The sequence below is a fragment of the Coregonus lavaretus genome (genome assembly GCF_964263955.1).
Source record: "Coregonus lavaretus genome assembly, contig: HAP1_SCAFFOLD_4835, whole genome shotgun sequence".
Lineage (NCBI taxonomy): Eukaryota > Metazoa > Chordata > Actinopteri > Salmoniformes > Salmonidae > Coregonus > Coregonus lavaretus.
In genome coordinates, this window is record NW_028166862.1 from 30,001 (window position 1) to 46,090 (window position 16,090).

Here is a 16,090-nt window from a genome sequence, read left to right on the forward strand (position 1 = left end):
GGTGTCGTCATCGTTGGTAATCAGGCCTACTACTGTTGTGTCGTCTGCAAACTTGATGATTGAGTTGGAGGCGTGCGTGGCCACGCAGTGAAATAAAATCAAATGTTATTTATAAAGCCCTTTTTACATCAGCAGATGTCACAAAGTGCTATACAGAAACCCAGCCTAAAACCCCAAACAGCAAGCAATGCAGATGTAGAAGCGTGGTGGCTAGGAAAAACTCCCTATAAAGGCAGAAACCTAGGAAGAAACCTAGAGAGGAACCAGGCTCTGAGGGGTGGCCATTCCCCTTCTGGCTGTGCCGGGTGGAGATTATAACAGTACATGGCCATTAAGGCCAGATTTTTCTCCAAGATGTTCAAACGTTCATAGATGACCAGCAGGGTCAAATAATAATCACAGTGGTTGTAGTGGTTGCAACAGGTCAGTACATCAGGAGTAAATGTCACTTGGCTTTTCATAGACGGGCATTTAGAGATTGAAATAGCAGGTGCGGTAGAGAGAGAGAGTTGAAAACAGCAGGTCTGGGACAAGGTAGCACGTCCGGTGAACAGGTCAGGGTTCCATAGCCGCAGGCAGAACAGTGGAAACTGGAGCAGCAGCACGACCAGGTGGACTGGGGACAGCCAGGAGTCATCAGGCCAGGGCTCCCGAGTGGCGCAGCGGTCTAAGGCACTGCATCTCAGTGCTTGAGGCGTCACTACAGACCCCCTGGTTCGATTCCAGGCTGTATGACAACCGGCCGTGATTGGGAGTCCCATAGGGCGGCGCACAATTGGCCCAGCGTCGTCCGGGTTTGGCCGGTGTAGGCCGTCATTGTAAATAAGAATTTGTTCTTAACTGACTTGCCTAGTTAAATACAGGTTAAATAAAAACAAAGTCCGAGGGCTCAGGTCCTCCGGGATGGGAGGGAGAGAGGTGAACAGGGAGGACAGAAGGGGGCTGAGCACGCACCCTTGTGGGGCCCCTGTGTTGAGGATCAGCGAAGTGGAGGTGTTGTTTCCTACCTTCACCACCTGGGGGCGGCCCGTCAGGAAGTCCAGGACACAGTTGAACAGGGCAGGGTTCAGATCCAGGGCCCGAGCTTGATGATGAGCTTGGAGGGTACTATGGGGTTGAATGCTGAGCTATAGTCAATGAACAGCGTTCTTACATGGGTATTCCTCTTGTCCAGATGGGATAGGGCAGTGTGCAGTGTGATGGCGATTGCATCGTCTGTGGATCTATTGGGGCATTATGCAAATTGAAGTGGGTGACAGGTAAGGTGGAGGTGATATGATCCTTAACTAGCCTCTCAAAGCACTTCATGATTACATAAGTGAGTGTTATGGGGCGATAGTCATTTAGTTCAGTTACCTTAGCATTCTTGGGTACAGGAACAATGGTGGCCATCTTGAAGCATGTGGGAACAGCAGACTGGGAAAGGGAGAGATTGAATATGTCTGTAAACACCAGCCAGCTGGTCTGAACATGCTCTGAGGACGCGGCTAGAGATGCCGTCTGGGCCGTCAGCCTTGCGAGGGTTAACACTCTTAGATGTCTTAATCACGTCGGCCACGGAGAAGGAGAGGCCACAGTCCTTGGTAGTGGGCCGCGTCAGTGGCACTGTGTTATCCTCAAAGCGGGCGAAGAAGGTGTTTAGCTTGTCCGGGAGCAAGACGTCGGTATGAAAATGTATGCACCCACTAACTGTAAGTCGCTCTGGATAAGAGCATCTGCTAAATGACTAAAATGTAAAATGTCGGTGTCTGCGACGTGGCTGGTTTTCCCTGTGTAGTCCGTGATTGTCTGGAGTCCCTGCCACATACGTCTCGTGTCTGAGCCATTGAATTGCGACTTCACTTTGTCTCTGAATTGACGTTTTGCCTGTTTGATTGCCTTACGAAGGGAATAACTACACTCTTTCTGTTCGACCATATTCCCAGTCACCTTGTCATGGTTAAATGCGGTGGTTTGCGCTTTCAGTTTTGCGCGATGGCTGCCATCTATCCACGGTTTCTGGTTTGGGTAGGTTTTAATAGTCACAGTGGGTACAACATCCCCTATACACTTCCTGATGAACTCAGTCACCGTGTCCGTGTAAACGTCAATGTTATTCTCAGAGGCAACCAGGAACATATCCCAGTCAGCGTGATCAAAACAATCTTTAAGTATGGATTCTGATTGGTCAGACGAGTGTTGAATAGACCTTAGCACGGGTACTTCCTGTTTGAGTTTCTGCCTATAGGAAGGGAGGAGCAAAATGGAGTCGTGATCTGATTTGACGAAGGGAGGGCGGGGGAGGGCCTTGTAGGCATCCCAGAAGAGGGACTAGCAGTGGTTGAGTGTTTTAGCAGCGCGAGTAGTACAGTCAATGTGGTGATAGAACATCGGTAGCGTTTTCCTCAAATTTGCTTTGTTAAAATCCCCAGGTACAATAAATGCGGCCTCAGGATATGTCGTTTCTAGTTTGCACAAAGTCCAGTGTAGTTCCTTGAGGGCCGTCGTGGTATCGGCTTGAGGGGGAATATACACGGCTGTGACTATAACCGAAGAAAATTCTCTTGGGAGGTAATATGGTCGGCATTTGTTTGTGAGGTATTCTAGGTCGGGTGAACAAAAGGACTTGAGTTTCTGTACGTTATCACAATCACACCATGAGTAGTTAATCATGAAACATACACCACCGCCTTTCTTCTTCCCTGAGAGTTCTTTATTCCTGTCTGCGCGATGTACTGAGAACCCAGCTGGCTGTATGGATGGGGACAGTATATCCGGAGAGAGCCATGATTCAGTACATCACAGTCCCTGATGTCTCTCTGGAAGGAGATCCTCGCCCTGAGCTTGTCTACTTTATTGTCAAGAGAGTGAACATTAGTGAGTAATATACTCGGAAACGGTTGATGGTGTGCACTCCTCCTGAGTCGGACTAGAAGTCCACTCTGAATACCTCTTCTCCACCGGCGGCGTCTTGGAGCAGCCTCTGGGATAAGTTCAATTGCCCAGTGGGGTACGAACAAATGATCAAATTCGGGAAAGTCGTATTCCTGGTCGTAATGCTGGTGAGATACCGCCGCTCTGATATCCAATAGTTATTTCCGGCAGTATGTAATAACACAAAAAAAAAACATTATTGTCTTAATAATGTAAGAAATAACACACAAAAAAACAAAATACTGCAAAGTTGCTTTGGAGCTAGAAGCAGAGCTGCCATGTCTGTCGCTTTGGAGCTAGAAGCAGAGCTGCCATGTCTGTCGCCGCCATCTTGTCTTCTCTCTACCTAGCCTCCATCGTAGCTCTGGCTGAGAAGACCACTCAGGAGAGAGACCAGATAGTATACATGGTATAATACTCACACCACACTGAATTATGTCTGAACCGTCTCAGTGCGTCTCCTCCCAGCTGCTTCCTCTTTAAAGGAATGGTCCACCGCTTGTATCCATGAGTCCACAGCAAGTTGTCAGTGGCCCTAGTTATCCGAAATGCCCTATATGAAATGATGCCGATATAAAAACATTAGCTAGCAAGCACAAAACACTTCCGCTGCTGTCATCTGTCCTCTTGACCCTGCTAGTTTAGGATGTCTTCTCCAGTTTATCTTCAGGATACTGAAGAATGTCTCCAACACACCTTGGTCCATGTGAAGGTTCAGGATACTGAAGAATGTCTCCAACACACCTTGGTCCATGTGAAGGTTGAAACTGGGGTGATCGATCACACAGTCTGTCACCTTCTTGGCTGGAGGTGGCAATGGTCCCGCTCCTTACTAAAACTGTCCCGGTCCCGCTCCTTACAAAAACTGTCCCGGTCCCGCTCGTTACTAAAACTGTCCCGGTCCCACACGTTACTAAAACTGTCCCGGTCCCACACGTTACTAAAACTGTCCCGGTCCCACACGTTACTAAATCTGTCCCGGTCCCACACGTTACTAAAACTGTCCCGGTCCCACACGTTACTAAAACTGTCCCGGTCCCACACGTTACTAAAACTGTCCCGTTCCCACACGTTACTAAAACTGTCCCGGTCCCGCTCGTTACTAAAACTGTCCCGGTCCCACACGTTACTAAAACTGTCCCGGTCCCACACGTTACTAAAACTGTCCCGGTCCCACACGTTACTAAAACTGTCCCGGTCCCACACGTTACTGAAACTGTCCCGGTCCCACACGTTACTAAAACTGTCCCGGTCCCACACGTTACTAAAACTGTCCCGGTCCCACACGTTACTAAAACTGTCCCGGTCCCACATGTTACTAAAACTGTCCCGGTCCCACACGTTACTGAAACTGTCCCGGTCCCACACGTTACTGAAACTGTCCCGGTCCCACACGTTACTGAAACTGTCCCGGTCCCACACGTTACTGAAACTGTCCCGGTCCCACACGTTACTGAAACTGTCCCGGTCCCACACGTTACTAAAACTGTCCCGGTCCCACACGTTACTGAAACTGTCCCGGTCCCACACGTTACTAAAACTGTCCCGGTCCCACACGTTACTAAAACTGTCCCGGTCCCACACGTTACTAAAACTGTTCCGGTCCCACACATTACTGAAACTGTCCCGGTCCCACACGTTACTAAAACTGTCCCGGTCCCACACGTTACTAAAACTGTCCCGGTCCCACACGTTACTGAAACTGTTCCGGTCCCACACGTTACTAAAACTGTCCCGGTCCCACACGTTACTAAAACTGTCCCGGTCCCACACGTTACTGAAACTGTCCCGGTCCCACACGTTACAACACACTCTGTCTCTCTAGCCATTACTGGGCAGTTTCCACCAGCCGGTCCCCACGTTACAACACACTCTGTCTCTCTAGCCATTACTGGGTCGGTCCCCACGTTACAACACACTCTGTCTCTCTAGCCATTACTGGGTCGGTCCCCACGTTACAACACACTCTGTCTCTCTAGCCATTACTGGGTCGGTCCCCACGTTACAACACACTCTGTCTCTCTAGCCATTACTGGGCAGTTTCCACCAGCCGGTCCCCACGTTACAACACACTCTGTCTCTCTAGCCATTACTGGGTCGGTCCCCACGTTACAACACACTCTGTCTCTCTAGCCATTACTGGGCAGTTTCCACCAGCCGGTCCCCACGTTACAACACACTCTGTCTCTCTAGCCATTACTGGGTCGGTCCCCACGTTACAACACACTCTGTTTCTCTAGCCATTACTGGGTCGGTCCCCACGTTACAACACACTCTGTCTCTCTAGCCATTACTGGGCAGTTTCCACCAGCCGGTCCCCACGTTACAACACACTCTGTCTCTCTAGCCATTACTGGGTCGGTCCCCACGTTACAACACACTCTGTCTCTCTAGCCATTACTGGGTCGGTCCCCACGTTACAACACACTCTGTCTCTCTAGCCATTACTGGGTCGGTCCCCACGTTACAACACACTCTGTCTCTCTAGCCATTACTGGGTCGGTCCCCACGTTACAACACACTCTGTCTCTCTAGCCATTACTGGGCAGTTTCCACCAGCCGGTCCCCACGTTACAACACACTCTGTCTCTCTAGCCATTACTGGGCAGTTTCCACCAGCCGGTCCCCACGTTACAACACACTCTGTCTCTCTAGCCATTACTGGGTCGGTCCCCACGTTACAACACACTCTGTCTCTCTAGCCATTACTGGGTCGGTCCCCACGTTACAACACACTCTGTCTCTCTAGCCATTACTGGGCAGTTTCCACCAGCCGGTCCCCACGTTACAACACACTCTGTCTCTCTAGCCATTACTGGGCAGTTTCCACCAGCCGGTCCCCACGTTACAACACACTCTGTCTCTCTAGCCATTACTGGGTCGGTCCCCACGTTACAACACACTCTGTCTCTCTAGCCATTACTGGGTCGGTCCCCACGTTACAACACACTCTGTCTCTCTAGCCATTACTGGGTCGGTCCCCACGTTACAACACACTCTGTCTCTCTAGCCATTACTGGGCAGTTTCCACCAGCCGGTCCCCACGTTACAACACACTCTGTCTCTCTAGCCATTACTGGGTCGGTCCCCACGTTACAACACACTCTGTCTCTCTAGCCATTACTGGGCAGTTTCCACCAGCCGGTCCCCACGTTACAACACACTCTGTCTCTCTAGCCATTACTGGGTCGGTCCCCACGTTACAACACACTCTGTTTCTCTAGCCATTACTGGGTCGGTCCCCACGTTACAACACACTCTGTCTCTCTAGCCATTACTGGGCAGTTTCCACCAGCCGGTCCCCACGTTACAACACACTCTGTCTCTCTAGCCATTACTGGGTCGGTCCCCACGTTACAACACACTCTGTCTCTCTAGCCATTACTGGGTCGGTCCCCACGTTACAACACACTCTGTCTCTCTAGCCATTACTGGGCAGTTTCCACCAGCCGGTCCCCACGTTACAACACACTCTGTCTCTCTAGCCATTACTGGGTCGGTCCCCACGTTACAACACACTCTGTCTCTCTAGCCATTACTGGGCAGTTTCCACCAGCCGGTCCCCACGTTACAACACACTCTGTCTCTCTAGCCATTACTGGGTCGGTCCCCACGTTACAACACACTCTGTTTCTCTAGCCATTACTGGGTCGGTCCCCACGTTACAACACACTCTGTCTCTCTAGCCATTACTGGGCAGTTTCCACCAGCCGGTCCCCACGTTACAACACACTCTGTCTCTCTAGCCATTACTGGGTCGGTCCCCACGTTACAACACACTCTGTCTCTCTAGCCATTACTGGGTCGGTCCCCACGTTACAACACACTCTGTCTCTCTAGCCATTACTGGGTCGGTCCCCACGTTACAACACACTCTGTCTCTCTAGCCATTACTGGGTCGGTCCCCACGTTACAACACACTCTGTCTCTCTAGCCATTACTGGGCAGTTTCCACCAGCCGGTCCCCACGTTACAACACACTCTGTCTCTCTAGCCATTACTGGGCAGTTTCCACCAGCCGGTCCCCACGTTACAACACACTCTGTCTCTCTAGCCATTACTGGGTCGGTCCCCACGTTACAACACACTCTGTCTCTCTAGCCATTACTGGGTCGGTCCCCACGTTACAACACACTCTGTCTCTCTAGCCATTACTGGGCAGTTTCCACCAGCCGGTCCCCACGTTACAACACACTCTGTCTCTCTAGCCGTTACTGGGCAGTTTCCACCAGCCGGTCCCCACGTTACAACACACTCTGTCTCTCTAGCCATTACTGGGCAGTTTCCACCAGCCGGTCCCCACGTTACAACACACTCTGTCTCTCTAGCCATTACTGGGTCGGTCCCCACGTTACAACACACTCTGTCTCTCTAGCCATTACTGGGTCGGTCCCCACGTTACAACACACTCTGTCTCTCTAGCCATTACTGGGTCGGTCCCCACGTTACAACACACTCTTAATCTCTAGCCATTACTGGGTCGGTCCCCACGTTACAACACTCTCTGTCTCTCTAGCCATTACTGGGTCGGTCCCCACGTTACAACACTCTCTGTCTCTCTAGCCATTACTGGGTCGGTCCCCACGTTACAACACACTCTGTCTCTCTAGCCATTACTGGGTCGGTCCCCACGTTACAACACACTCTGTCTCTCTAGCCATTACTGGGCAGTTTCCACCAGCCGGTCCCCACGTTACAACACACTCTGTCTCTCTAGCCATTACTGGGTCGGTCCCCACGTTACAACACACTCTGTCTCTCTAGCCATTACTGGGTCGGTCCCCACGTTACAACACACTCTGTCTCTCTAGCCATTACTGGGTCGGTCCCCACGTTACAACACACTCTGTCTCTCTAGCCATTACTGGGCAGTTCCCACCAGTCGGTGTTCCCACTAGCCTCCCCGGCTTCACCAGCGGATTCATCTTCATCAGTAGCTGCTGCTGCTGGCTGCTTGATTCTCCAGATATTCCTCCTCCTCCTCCTCCTCCTCCTCCTCCTCCTCTTCTCCTCCTCCTCCTCCTCGTCCTCCTCCTCCTCCTCCTCCTCCTCCTCCTCCTCCTCTTCTCCTCCTCCTCCTCCTCGTCCTCCTCCTCCTCCTCCTCCTCCTCCTCCTCCTCCTCTTTGTATTCTGGCTCAACAGTTGGAACAGTCCAACTCTGCAGGGGGGGGGGGTCATCGCTTGCAGCAGCCGTTCTACACGCTATCTGCGCTATAGGTTCTCTGACACTAGTAAGGAGAGAAGCTCTCACGCTATCTGTGCTATAGGTTCTCTGACACTAGTAAGGAGAGAAGCTCTCACGCTATCTGTGCTATAGGTTCTCTGACACTAGTAAGGAGAGAAGCTCTCACGCTATCTGTGCTATAGGTTCTCTGACACTAGTAAGGAGAGAAGCTCTCACGCTATCTGTGCTATAGGTTCTCTGACACTAGTAAGGAGAGAAGCTCTCTGACTGACACACAACTACAGTCTCGTGGCTGTTTAACTTGGAACACCCACTTTTCCAGAATTCGGGGGTGGGACAAGCAGAGATCAGGAAATCAACCTCACTCCTCCCTAAAGCTTGTTGCAGTTTTCAAAATACATGTGATTACCCCCGAATACGTCACTGAGGGTAAAATCTGGAAAATAGCCATACCTAGTTTTTGGATTTTGAGGTAAAGAAAATGAAAAAAGCCAGAACGTTACTTTAATTCCCCATTAAATAGCAAGTCTAAACCCTCCTCTCCGAAGCTCTTTCACCTGGTTCGGTTCAATAAAGTGTGCATTGTAGCTGTTTCTCAAAATGAACAAGGATCAGATCCACTAATGTCCATTGTTGGATTGTAAGTTGGTCTCCGTTGTTCTCCACAGCTTTTTCTGCTGAAGGGATTGATTGACTGACTGACTGACAACTTTTACCAGACAGTATTTCATTTATTTGATGGGGATTTACTCCGTGTTGGCTTGGTTACCGAATCTTACAAACCCTGGTCATACAATGTGACTTTCTGGATTTCTGTTTTAGATTCCGTCTCTCACAGTTGAAGTGTACCTATGATAAAAATTACAGACCTCTACATGCTTTGTAAATAGGAAAACCTGCAAAATCGGCAGTGTATCAAATACTTGTTCTCCCCACTGTATACTGAGATCATGTGACAGATCATGTGACACTTAGATTGCACACAGGTGGACTTTATTTAACTAATTATGTGACTTCTGAAGGTAATTGGTTGCACCAGATCTTATTTAGGGGCTTCATAGCAAAGGGGGTGAATACATATGCACGCACCACTTTTCCGTTATTTATTTTTAACGATTCTTTGAAACAAGTAATTTTTTTCACCACCAATTTGGACTATTTTGTGTATGTCCATTACATGAAATCCAAATCCATTTAAATTACAGGTTGTAATGCAACAAAATAGGAAAAACGCCAAGGGGGATGAATACTTTTGCAAGGCCCTGTACCTCACCTCACAAGGATACCAGCACTCAGCATAAAAAATTAATTAAAAAAAGAGAGATTGGAGAACACATTGGCAGGGATCTTAGACCATTCCTCCATACAGAGTTTTTCCCAGATCCTTGGTATCCTTTGTCCACACTTATGGTCTGCCCTCTTCAATTCAAACCACAGGTTTTTTAATGGGGTTCAAGTCCCGAGACTGAGATGGCCATTGCAAAATGTTGATTTTGTGGTCAATTAACCATTTCTTTGTGGATTTTGATGTTTGCTTGGGGTTATTGTCTTACTGGAAGATCCACTTGCGGCCAAGCTTCAGCCTCCTGGCAGAGGCAACGAGGCTTTTGTTTGAATGTTCTGGTACTGGGTAAAGTTCAACCAGGTTTTTGGCTCGAATGTTCTGGTACTGGGTAAAGTTCAACCAGGTTTTTGGCTCGAATGTTCTGGTACTGGTTTTTGCCTCAAATGTTTTTGGCTTTAATGAACCTATCTCCATCCCTCTCCTCATCCCTCCCTCTCCTCATCCTTCCCTCTCCTCATCCTTCCCTCTCCTCATCCCTCCCTCCCCTCATCCCTCTCCTCATCCCTCCCTCCCCTCATACTTCCCTCTCCTCATCCCTCCCTCCCCTCATCCCTCCCTCTCCTCATCCATTCCTCCCTCTCCTCATCCCTCCCTCCCCTCATCCCTCTCTCTCCTCATCCCTCTCTCCCCTCATCCCTACCTCTCCTCATCCTTCCCTCCCCTCATCCCTCCCTCCCTCCCCTCATCTCTCTCCTCACCCCTCCCTCCCTCCCCTCATCCATCCCTCCCCTCATCCATCCCTTCCCTCATCCCTCCCTCCCCTCATCCCTCCCTCATCCATCCCTCCCCTCATCCCTCCCTCCCCTCATCCCTCCCTCCCCTCATCCATCCCTCCCCTCATCCATCCCTTCCCTCATCCCTCTCTCCCCTCATCCCTCCCTCATCCATCCCTCCCCTCATCCCTCCCCTCATCCATCCCTCCCCTCATCCCTCCCTCCCCTCATCCCTCCCTCCCTCCCCTCATCCCTCCCTCCCCTCATCCCCTCCCTCCCCTCATCCCTCCCTCCCCTCATCCCTCTCTCCCCTCATCCCCTCCCTCCCCTCATCCCCTCCCTCCCCTCATCCCTCCCTCCCCTCATCCCTCTCTCCCCTCATCCCCTCCCTCCCCTCATCCCTCCCTCCCCTCATCCCTCCTTCCCCTCATCCCTCCCTCCCTCCCTCCCCTCATCCCTCCCTCCCTCCCCTCATCCCTCCCTCCCTCCCCTCATCCCTCCCTCCCTCCCTCCCCTCATCCCCTCCCTCCCCTCATCCCTCCCTCCCCTCATCCCTCCCTCCCCTCATCCCTCTCTCCCCTCATTCCCTCCCTCCCCTCATCCCTCCCTCCCCTCATCCCTCCCTCCCCTCATCCCTCCTTCCCCTCATCCCTCCCTCCCTCTCCTCTCTCTCCCCCCTCCTTCTCCACTCCTCTCCCAGATCCGTAACCCTCCCTGTCTCCTCTCTCCCTCCCCAGGCCTCTTCCCTAGAGCACGACAAGCAGGGGGTGATCACCAGGGTTGTGGAGGACACCGTACGGCTTGGAAAGCTTCAAGAGAAGGTCAAGGTAAGGCAGCCACAACACCATCCCTCCACCTTCACACACTCCAACCCCCGAGGCGAATCCCGACTACCAGTCCTGCTCTTGGGACCATGACCCTGGCTGCCCCTGCTTGTAGATCACAAACAAAGATTGGGTTTTTGGGTGGAGTGTGTTTGTGTGTAAGTGAGGGGGCCTCAGGGCTCGACACATTCAGTGTTCTTGTCTGGACTCTCAGGGGAGAGTGTCTGCCTGGGTGTTCTTGTCTGGACTCTCAGGGGAGAGTGTCTGCCTGGGTGTTCTTGTCTGGACTCTCAGGGGAGAGTGTCTGCCTGGTGTTCTTGTCTGGACTCTCAGGGGAGAGTGTCTGCCTGGGTGTTGGTATTATCCTGTCAGTTCTCTAAAGGATCTACAGGCCTCTAGCAGTAGTCTGGGTTACCATCAAACTATATCCTGACCTACAGGCCTCTAGCAGTAGTCTGGGTTACCATCAACTATATCCTGACCTACAGGCCTCTAGCAGTAGTCTGGGTACCATCAACTATATCCTGACCTACAGGCCTCTAGCAGTAGTCTGGGTTACCATCAACTATATCCTGACCTACAGGCCTCTAGCAGTAGTCTGGGTTACCATCAACTTATATCCTGACCTACAGGCCTCTAGCAGTAGTCTGGGTTACCATCAACTATATCCTGACCTACAGGCCTCTAGCAGTAGTCTGGGTTACCATCAACTATATCCTGACCTACAGGCCTCTAGCAGTAGTCTGGGTTAGCATCAACTTTATCCTGACCTACAGGCCTCTAGCAGTAGTCTGGGTTACCATCAACTTTATCCTGACCTACAGGCCTCTAGCAGTAGTCTGGGTTACCATCAACTATATCCTGACCTACAGGCCTCTAGCAGTAGTCTGGGTTAGCATCAACTTTATCCTGACCTACAGGCCTCTAGCAGTAGTCTGGGTTACCATCAACTATATCCTGACCTACAGGCCTCTAGCAGTAGTCTGGGTTACCATCAACTATATCCTGACCTACAGGCCTCTAGCAGTAGTCTGGGTACCATCAACTATATCCTGACCTACAGGCCTCTAGCAGTAGTCTGGGTTAGCATCAACTATATCCTGACCTACAGGCCTCTAGCAGTAGTCTGGGTTACCATCAACTATATCCTGACCTACAGGCCTCTAGCAGTAGTCTGGGTTACCATCAACTTTATCCTGACCTACAGGCCTCTAGCAGTAGTCTGGGTTACCATCAACTATATCCTGACCTACAGGCCTCTAGCAGTAGTCTGGGTTACCATCAACTATATCCTGACCTACAGGCCTCTAGCAGTAGTCTGGTTACCATCAACTATATCCTGACCTACAGGCCTCTAGCAGTAGTCTGGGTTACCATCAACTATATCCTGACCTACAGGCCTCTAGCAGTAGTCTGGGTTACCATCAACTATATCCTGACCTACAGGCCTCTAGTAGTAGTCTGGGTTACCATCAACTATATCCTGACCTACAGGCCTCTAGCAGTAGTCTGGGTTACCATCAACTATATCCTGACCTACAGGCCTCTAGCAGTAGTCTGGGTTACCATCAACTATATCCTGACCTACAGGCCTCTAGCTGTAGTCTGGTTACCATCAACTATATCCTGACCTACAGGCCTCTAGCAGTAGTCTGGGTTACCATCAACTATATCCTGACCTACAGGCCTCTAGCAGTATTCTGGGTTACCATCAACTATATCCTGACCTACAGGCCTCTAGCAGTAGTCTGGGTTACCATCAACTATATCCTGACCTACAGGCCTCTAGCAGTAGTCTGGTTACCATCAACTTTATCCTGACCTACAGGCCTCTAGCAGTAGTCTGGGTTACCATCAACTATATCCTGACCTACAGGCCTCTAGCAGTAGTCTGGGTTACCATCAACTATATCCTGACCTACAGGCCTCTAGCAGTAGTCTGGGTTACCATCAACTATATCCTGACCTACAGGCCTCTAGCAGTAGTCTGGGTTACCATCAACTATATCCTGACCTACAGGCCTCTAGCAGTAGTCTGGGTTACCATCAACTATATCCTGACCTACAGGCCTCTAGCAGTAGTCTGGGTTACCATCAACTATATCCTGACCTACAGGCCTCTAGCAGTAGTCTGGGTTACCATCAACTATATCCTGACCTACAGGCCTCTAGTAGTAGTCTGGGTTACCATCAACTATATCCTGACCTACAGGCCTCTAGCGGTAGTCTGGGTTACCATCAACTATATCCTGACCTATTGAATCAATGTCACTTTCATTGGCTCTATTCAGCTACTACACACTGGAGGAAGTGTGTGTGTCACAGGAGGTTGGTGGCAGCTTAATTGGGGAGGATGAGCTCGTGGTAATGACCGATCAGAATGAGTGGAATGGAATCAAATACATCAAACACATGGTTTCCAGGTGAAACGGATGGGACTGAGCCAGTTTCTGTCTCTCTCTCTGGGACTGGGATGGGAGGCCATCACTACTGATTACTGAAGTGGAGAGAAACAGCTAGTTCATCCTCTCCTCCTCCTCCTCTTCTCCTCCCCTCTTCCTATCCTCATCTCCTCATCCTCACCACCTCACCACCAGCTAAACTGTTGTGTACCTGAATGGTGTAATGATTACCTAACAGATACAATGGTACCTCTCTCATCTTTTTTCTCTCTCTCCCTCTCCTCTCTCTCCCTCTCTCTACCTCCTCTCTCTCCCTCTCTCTCCCTCTCTCTATCTCTCTCTCCCTCTCTCTCCCTCTCTCCCTCTCCTCTTCCTCCTCTCTCTCTCTTCTCTCTCTCTCTCACTCTCTCTACCTCCTCTCTCACTCTCTCTTCCTCCTCTCTCTCACTCTCTACCTCCTCTCTCTCTCTCTCTGTCTCTGTCTCTGTCTCTGTCTCTGTCTCTGTCTCTGTCTCTGTCTCTGTCTCTGTCTCTCTCTCTCTCTCTCTCTCTCTCTCTCTCTCTCTCTCCTCTCTCTCTCTCTCTGTCTCTGTCTCTCTGTCTCTCTGTCTCTCTGTCTCTCTGTCTCTCTGTCTCTCTCTCTCTCTCTCTCTCTCTCTCTCTCTCTCTCTCTCTCTCTCTCTCTCTCTGTCTCTCTCTCTCTCTCTCTCTGTCTCTCTCTCTCTCTCTCTCTCTCTCTCTCTCTCTCTCTCTCTCTCTCTCTCTCTCTCTCTCTCTGTCTCTGTCTCTCTGTCTCTCTGTCTCTCTGTCTCTCTGTCTCTCTCTCACTCTCTCTCTCCTCTCCCTCTCCCTCTCTCTCTCTCTCTCTCTCTCTCTCTCTCTCTCTCTCTCTCTCTCTCTCTCTCTCTCTCTCTCTCTCTCTCTCTCTCTCCTCTGCTCTTCTTTAATAATTTATAAATGATCTCTAGAGTAATCACCAGTATTCACCATGACTGTAATGGGAGGAAAGGTTGTGGTATGTGTGTGTTTATTGAGCTGGAATGTGTGCTACAGAGCAGGGGCAGGGACCAGTACCTCTCTGTCTCTCTCTCTCTCTGTCTCTCTCTCTCTCTGTCTCTCTCTTGTCTCTCTCTCTCTCTCTCCCTCCCTCCCCTCTCTCTCTCTCTCTCCTCTCTCTCTCTCTCTCTCTCTCTCTCTCTCTCTCTCTCTCTCTCTCTCTCTCTCTCTCTCTCTCTCTCTCCTCTGTCTCTCTCTCTCTCTCTCTCTCTCTCTCTCTCTCTCTGTCTCTGTCACTCTCTCTCTCTGTCTCTCTCTCTCTCTCTCTCTCTCTCATTTGAAGATGTGAAACAGCTCAATATGCGTGCTGCCTGTCCTCCTCTCATTGGTATTCTCAAGGCTGTTTACTGCTGTGATGTCTGCTGACTGCAGTGGGCCTGGAGAGCAGTCTCCTCTCATTTCACCCATCAATCTTCTCCATCTCTCCTCCCTTCCTCTCCTTCCTGCTCCCGCTGTCTCTCCTGGAGAGCAGTATCTCCTCTCTCTCTCTCTCTCTCTCTGTCTCTCTGTCTGTCTCTCCTGGAGAGCAGTATCTCCTCTCTCTCTCTCTCTCTCTCTCTCTCTCTCACACATTAACAACAACCAGCTGTTAACAGTAACACACATGAACAGCAACACACATTAACAGCAACACACATTAACAACAACACACATTAACAGCAACACACAGGAGTACACATTTGCTTAACAAGTCACATAAGGTGCAAGGACTCTGTGTGCAATAATAGTGTTAAACGTGATTTTTGAATGACTACCAAGTCAAACAGTGAATTTCAAACAGATTCAACCACAAAGACCAGGGAGGTTTTCCAATGCCTTGCAAAGAAGGGCACCTATTGGTAGATGGGTAAAAATATCATTGAATATCCCTTTGAGCATGGTGAAGTTATTAATTACACTATGGATGGTGTATCAATACACCCAGTCACTACAAAGATACAGGCATCCTTCCTAACTCAGTTGCCGGAGAGGAAGGAAACCTCTCAGGGATTTCACCGTGAGGCCAATGTTGACTTTAAAACAGTTACAGAGTTGAATGGCTGTGATAGGAGAAAACTGAGATGGATCAACAATATTGTAGTTACTCCTCAATACTAACCTAAATGACAGAGTGAAAAGAAGGAAGCCTGTACAGAATAAAAACATTCCAAAACGTGCATCCTGTTTGCAATAAGGCACTAAAGTAAAACTGCCAAAAATGTGGCAATGAAATTCACTTCATGTCCTGAATACAAAAGTCTTATGTTTGGGGCAAATCCAACATAAAGGTGGCAAGTCTAATGGTCACTTAATGGACGCTGTAGTCTCGCTGTTATCCGACGCCTAGATATTCAGCAAGTTCTGTGCACATTTTTTTCGGACTAACCTAATGTTAACGACCTGTTAAAAACCTGGTATGTGGTTCTCAGTAACGGACGGACGGCTCATGGCGAGAGGCGGGGAGGGTGTTGTGGGTAACTCCAAGTTGATTTGCAAATGTTCATACAGATTGGCGTTGTATTGGTTAGTTGTATGTTCGTACAGATTGCGTTGTATTGGTTAGTTGTAATGTTCGTACAGATTGGTTGTTGTATTGGTTAGTTGTGATGTTCGTACAGATTGGTGTTGTATTGGTTAGTTGTGATGTTCATACAGATTGGTGTTGTGTTGG

At 49.9% G+C, this 16,090-nt stretch overlaps 1 protein-coding gene across 1 annotated transcript in view; it reads left to right on the top strand.

Moving 5' to 3' along the window:
- Window positions 1-10,984, top strand: part of LOC311114199 (centrosomal protein of 89 kDa-like) — a gene marked incomplete at both ends in the record, with an annotated part of 35,750 nt that extends 24,766 nt beyond the window's left edge. Inside the window, 1 exon segment of the mRNA XM_084189470.1 lies at window positions 10,895-10,984. Within this exon segment, the coding sequence (XP_084045596.1) occupies window positions 10,895-10,984 (90 nt within the window).
- Between the last annotated feature and the right edge of the window lie 5,106 nt (window positions 10,985-16,090).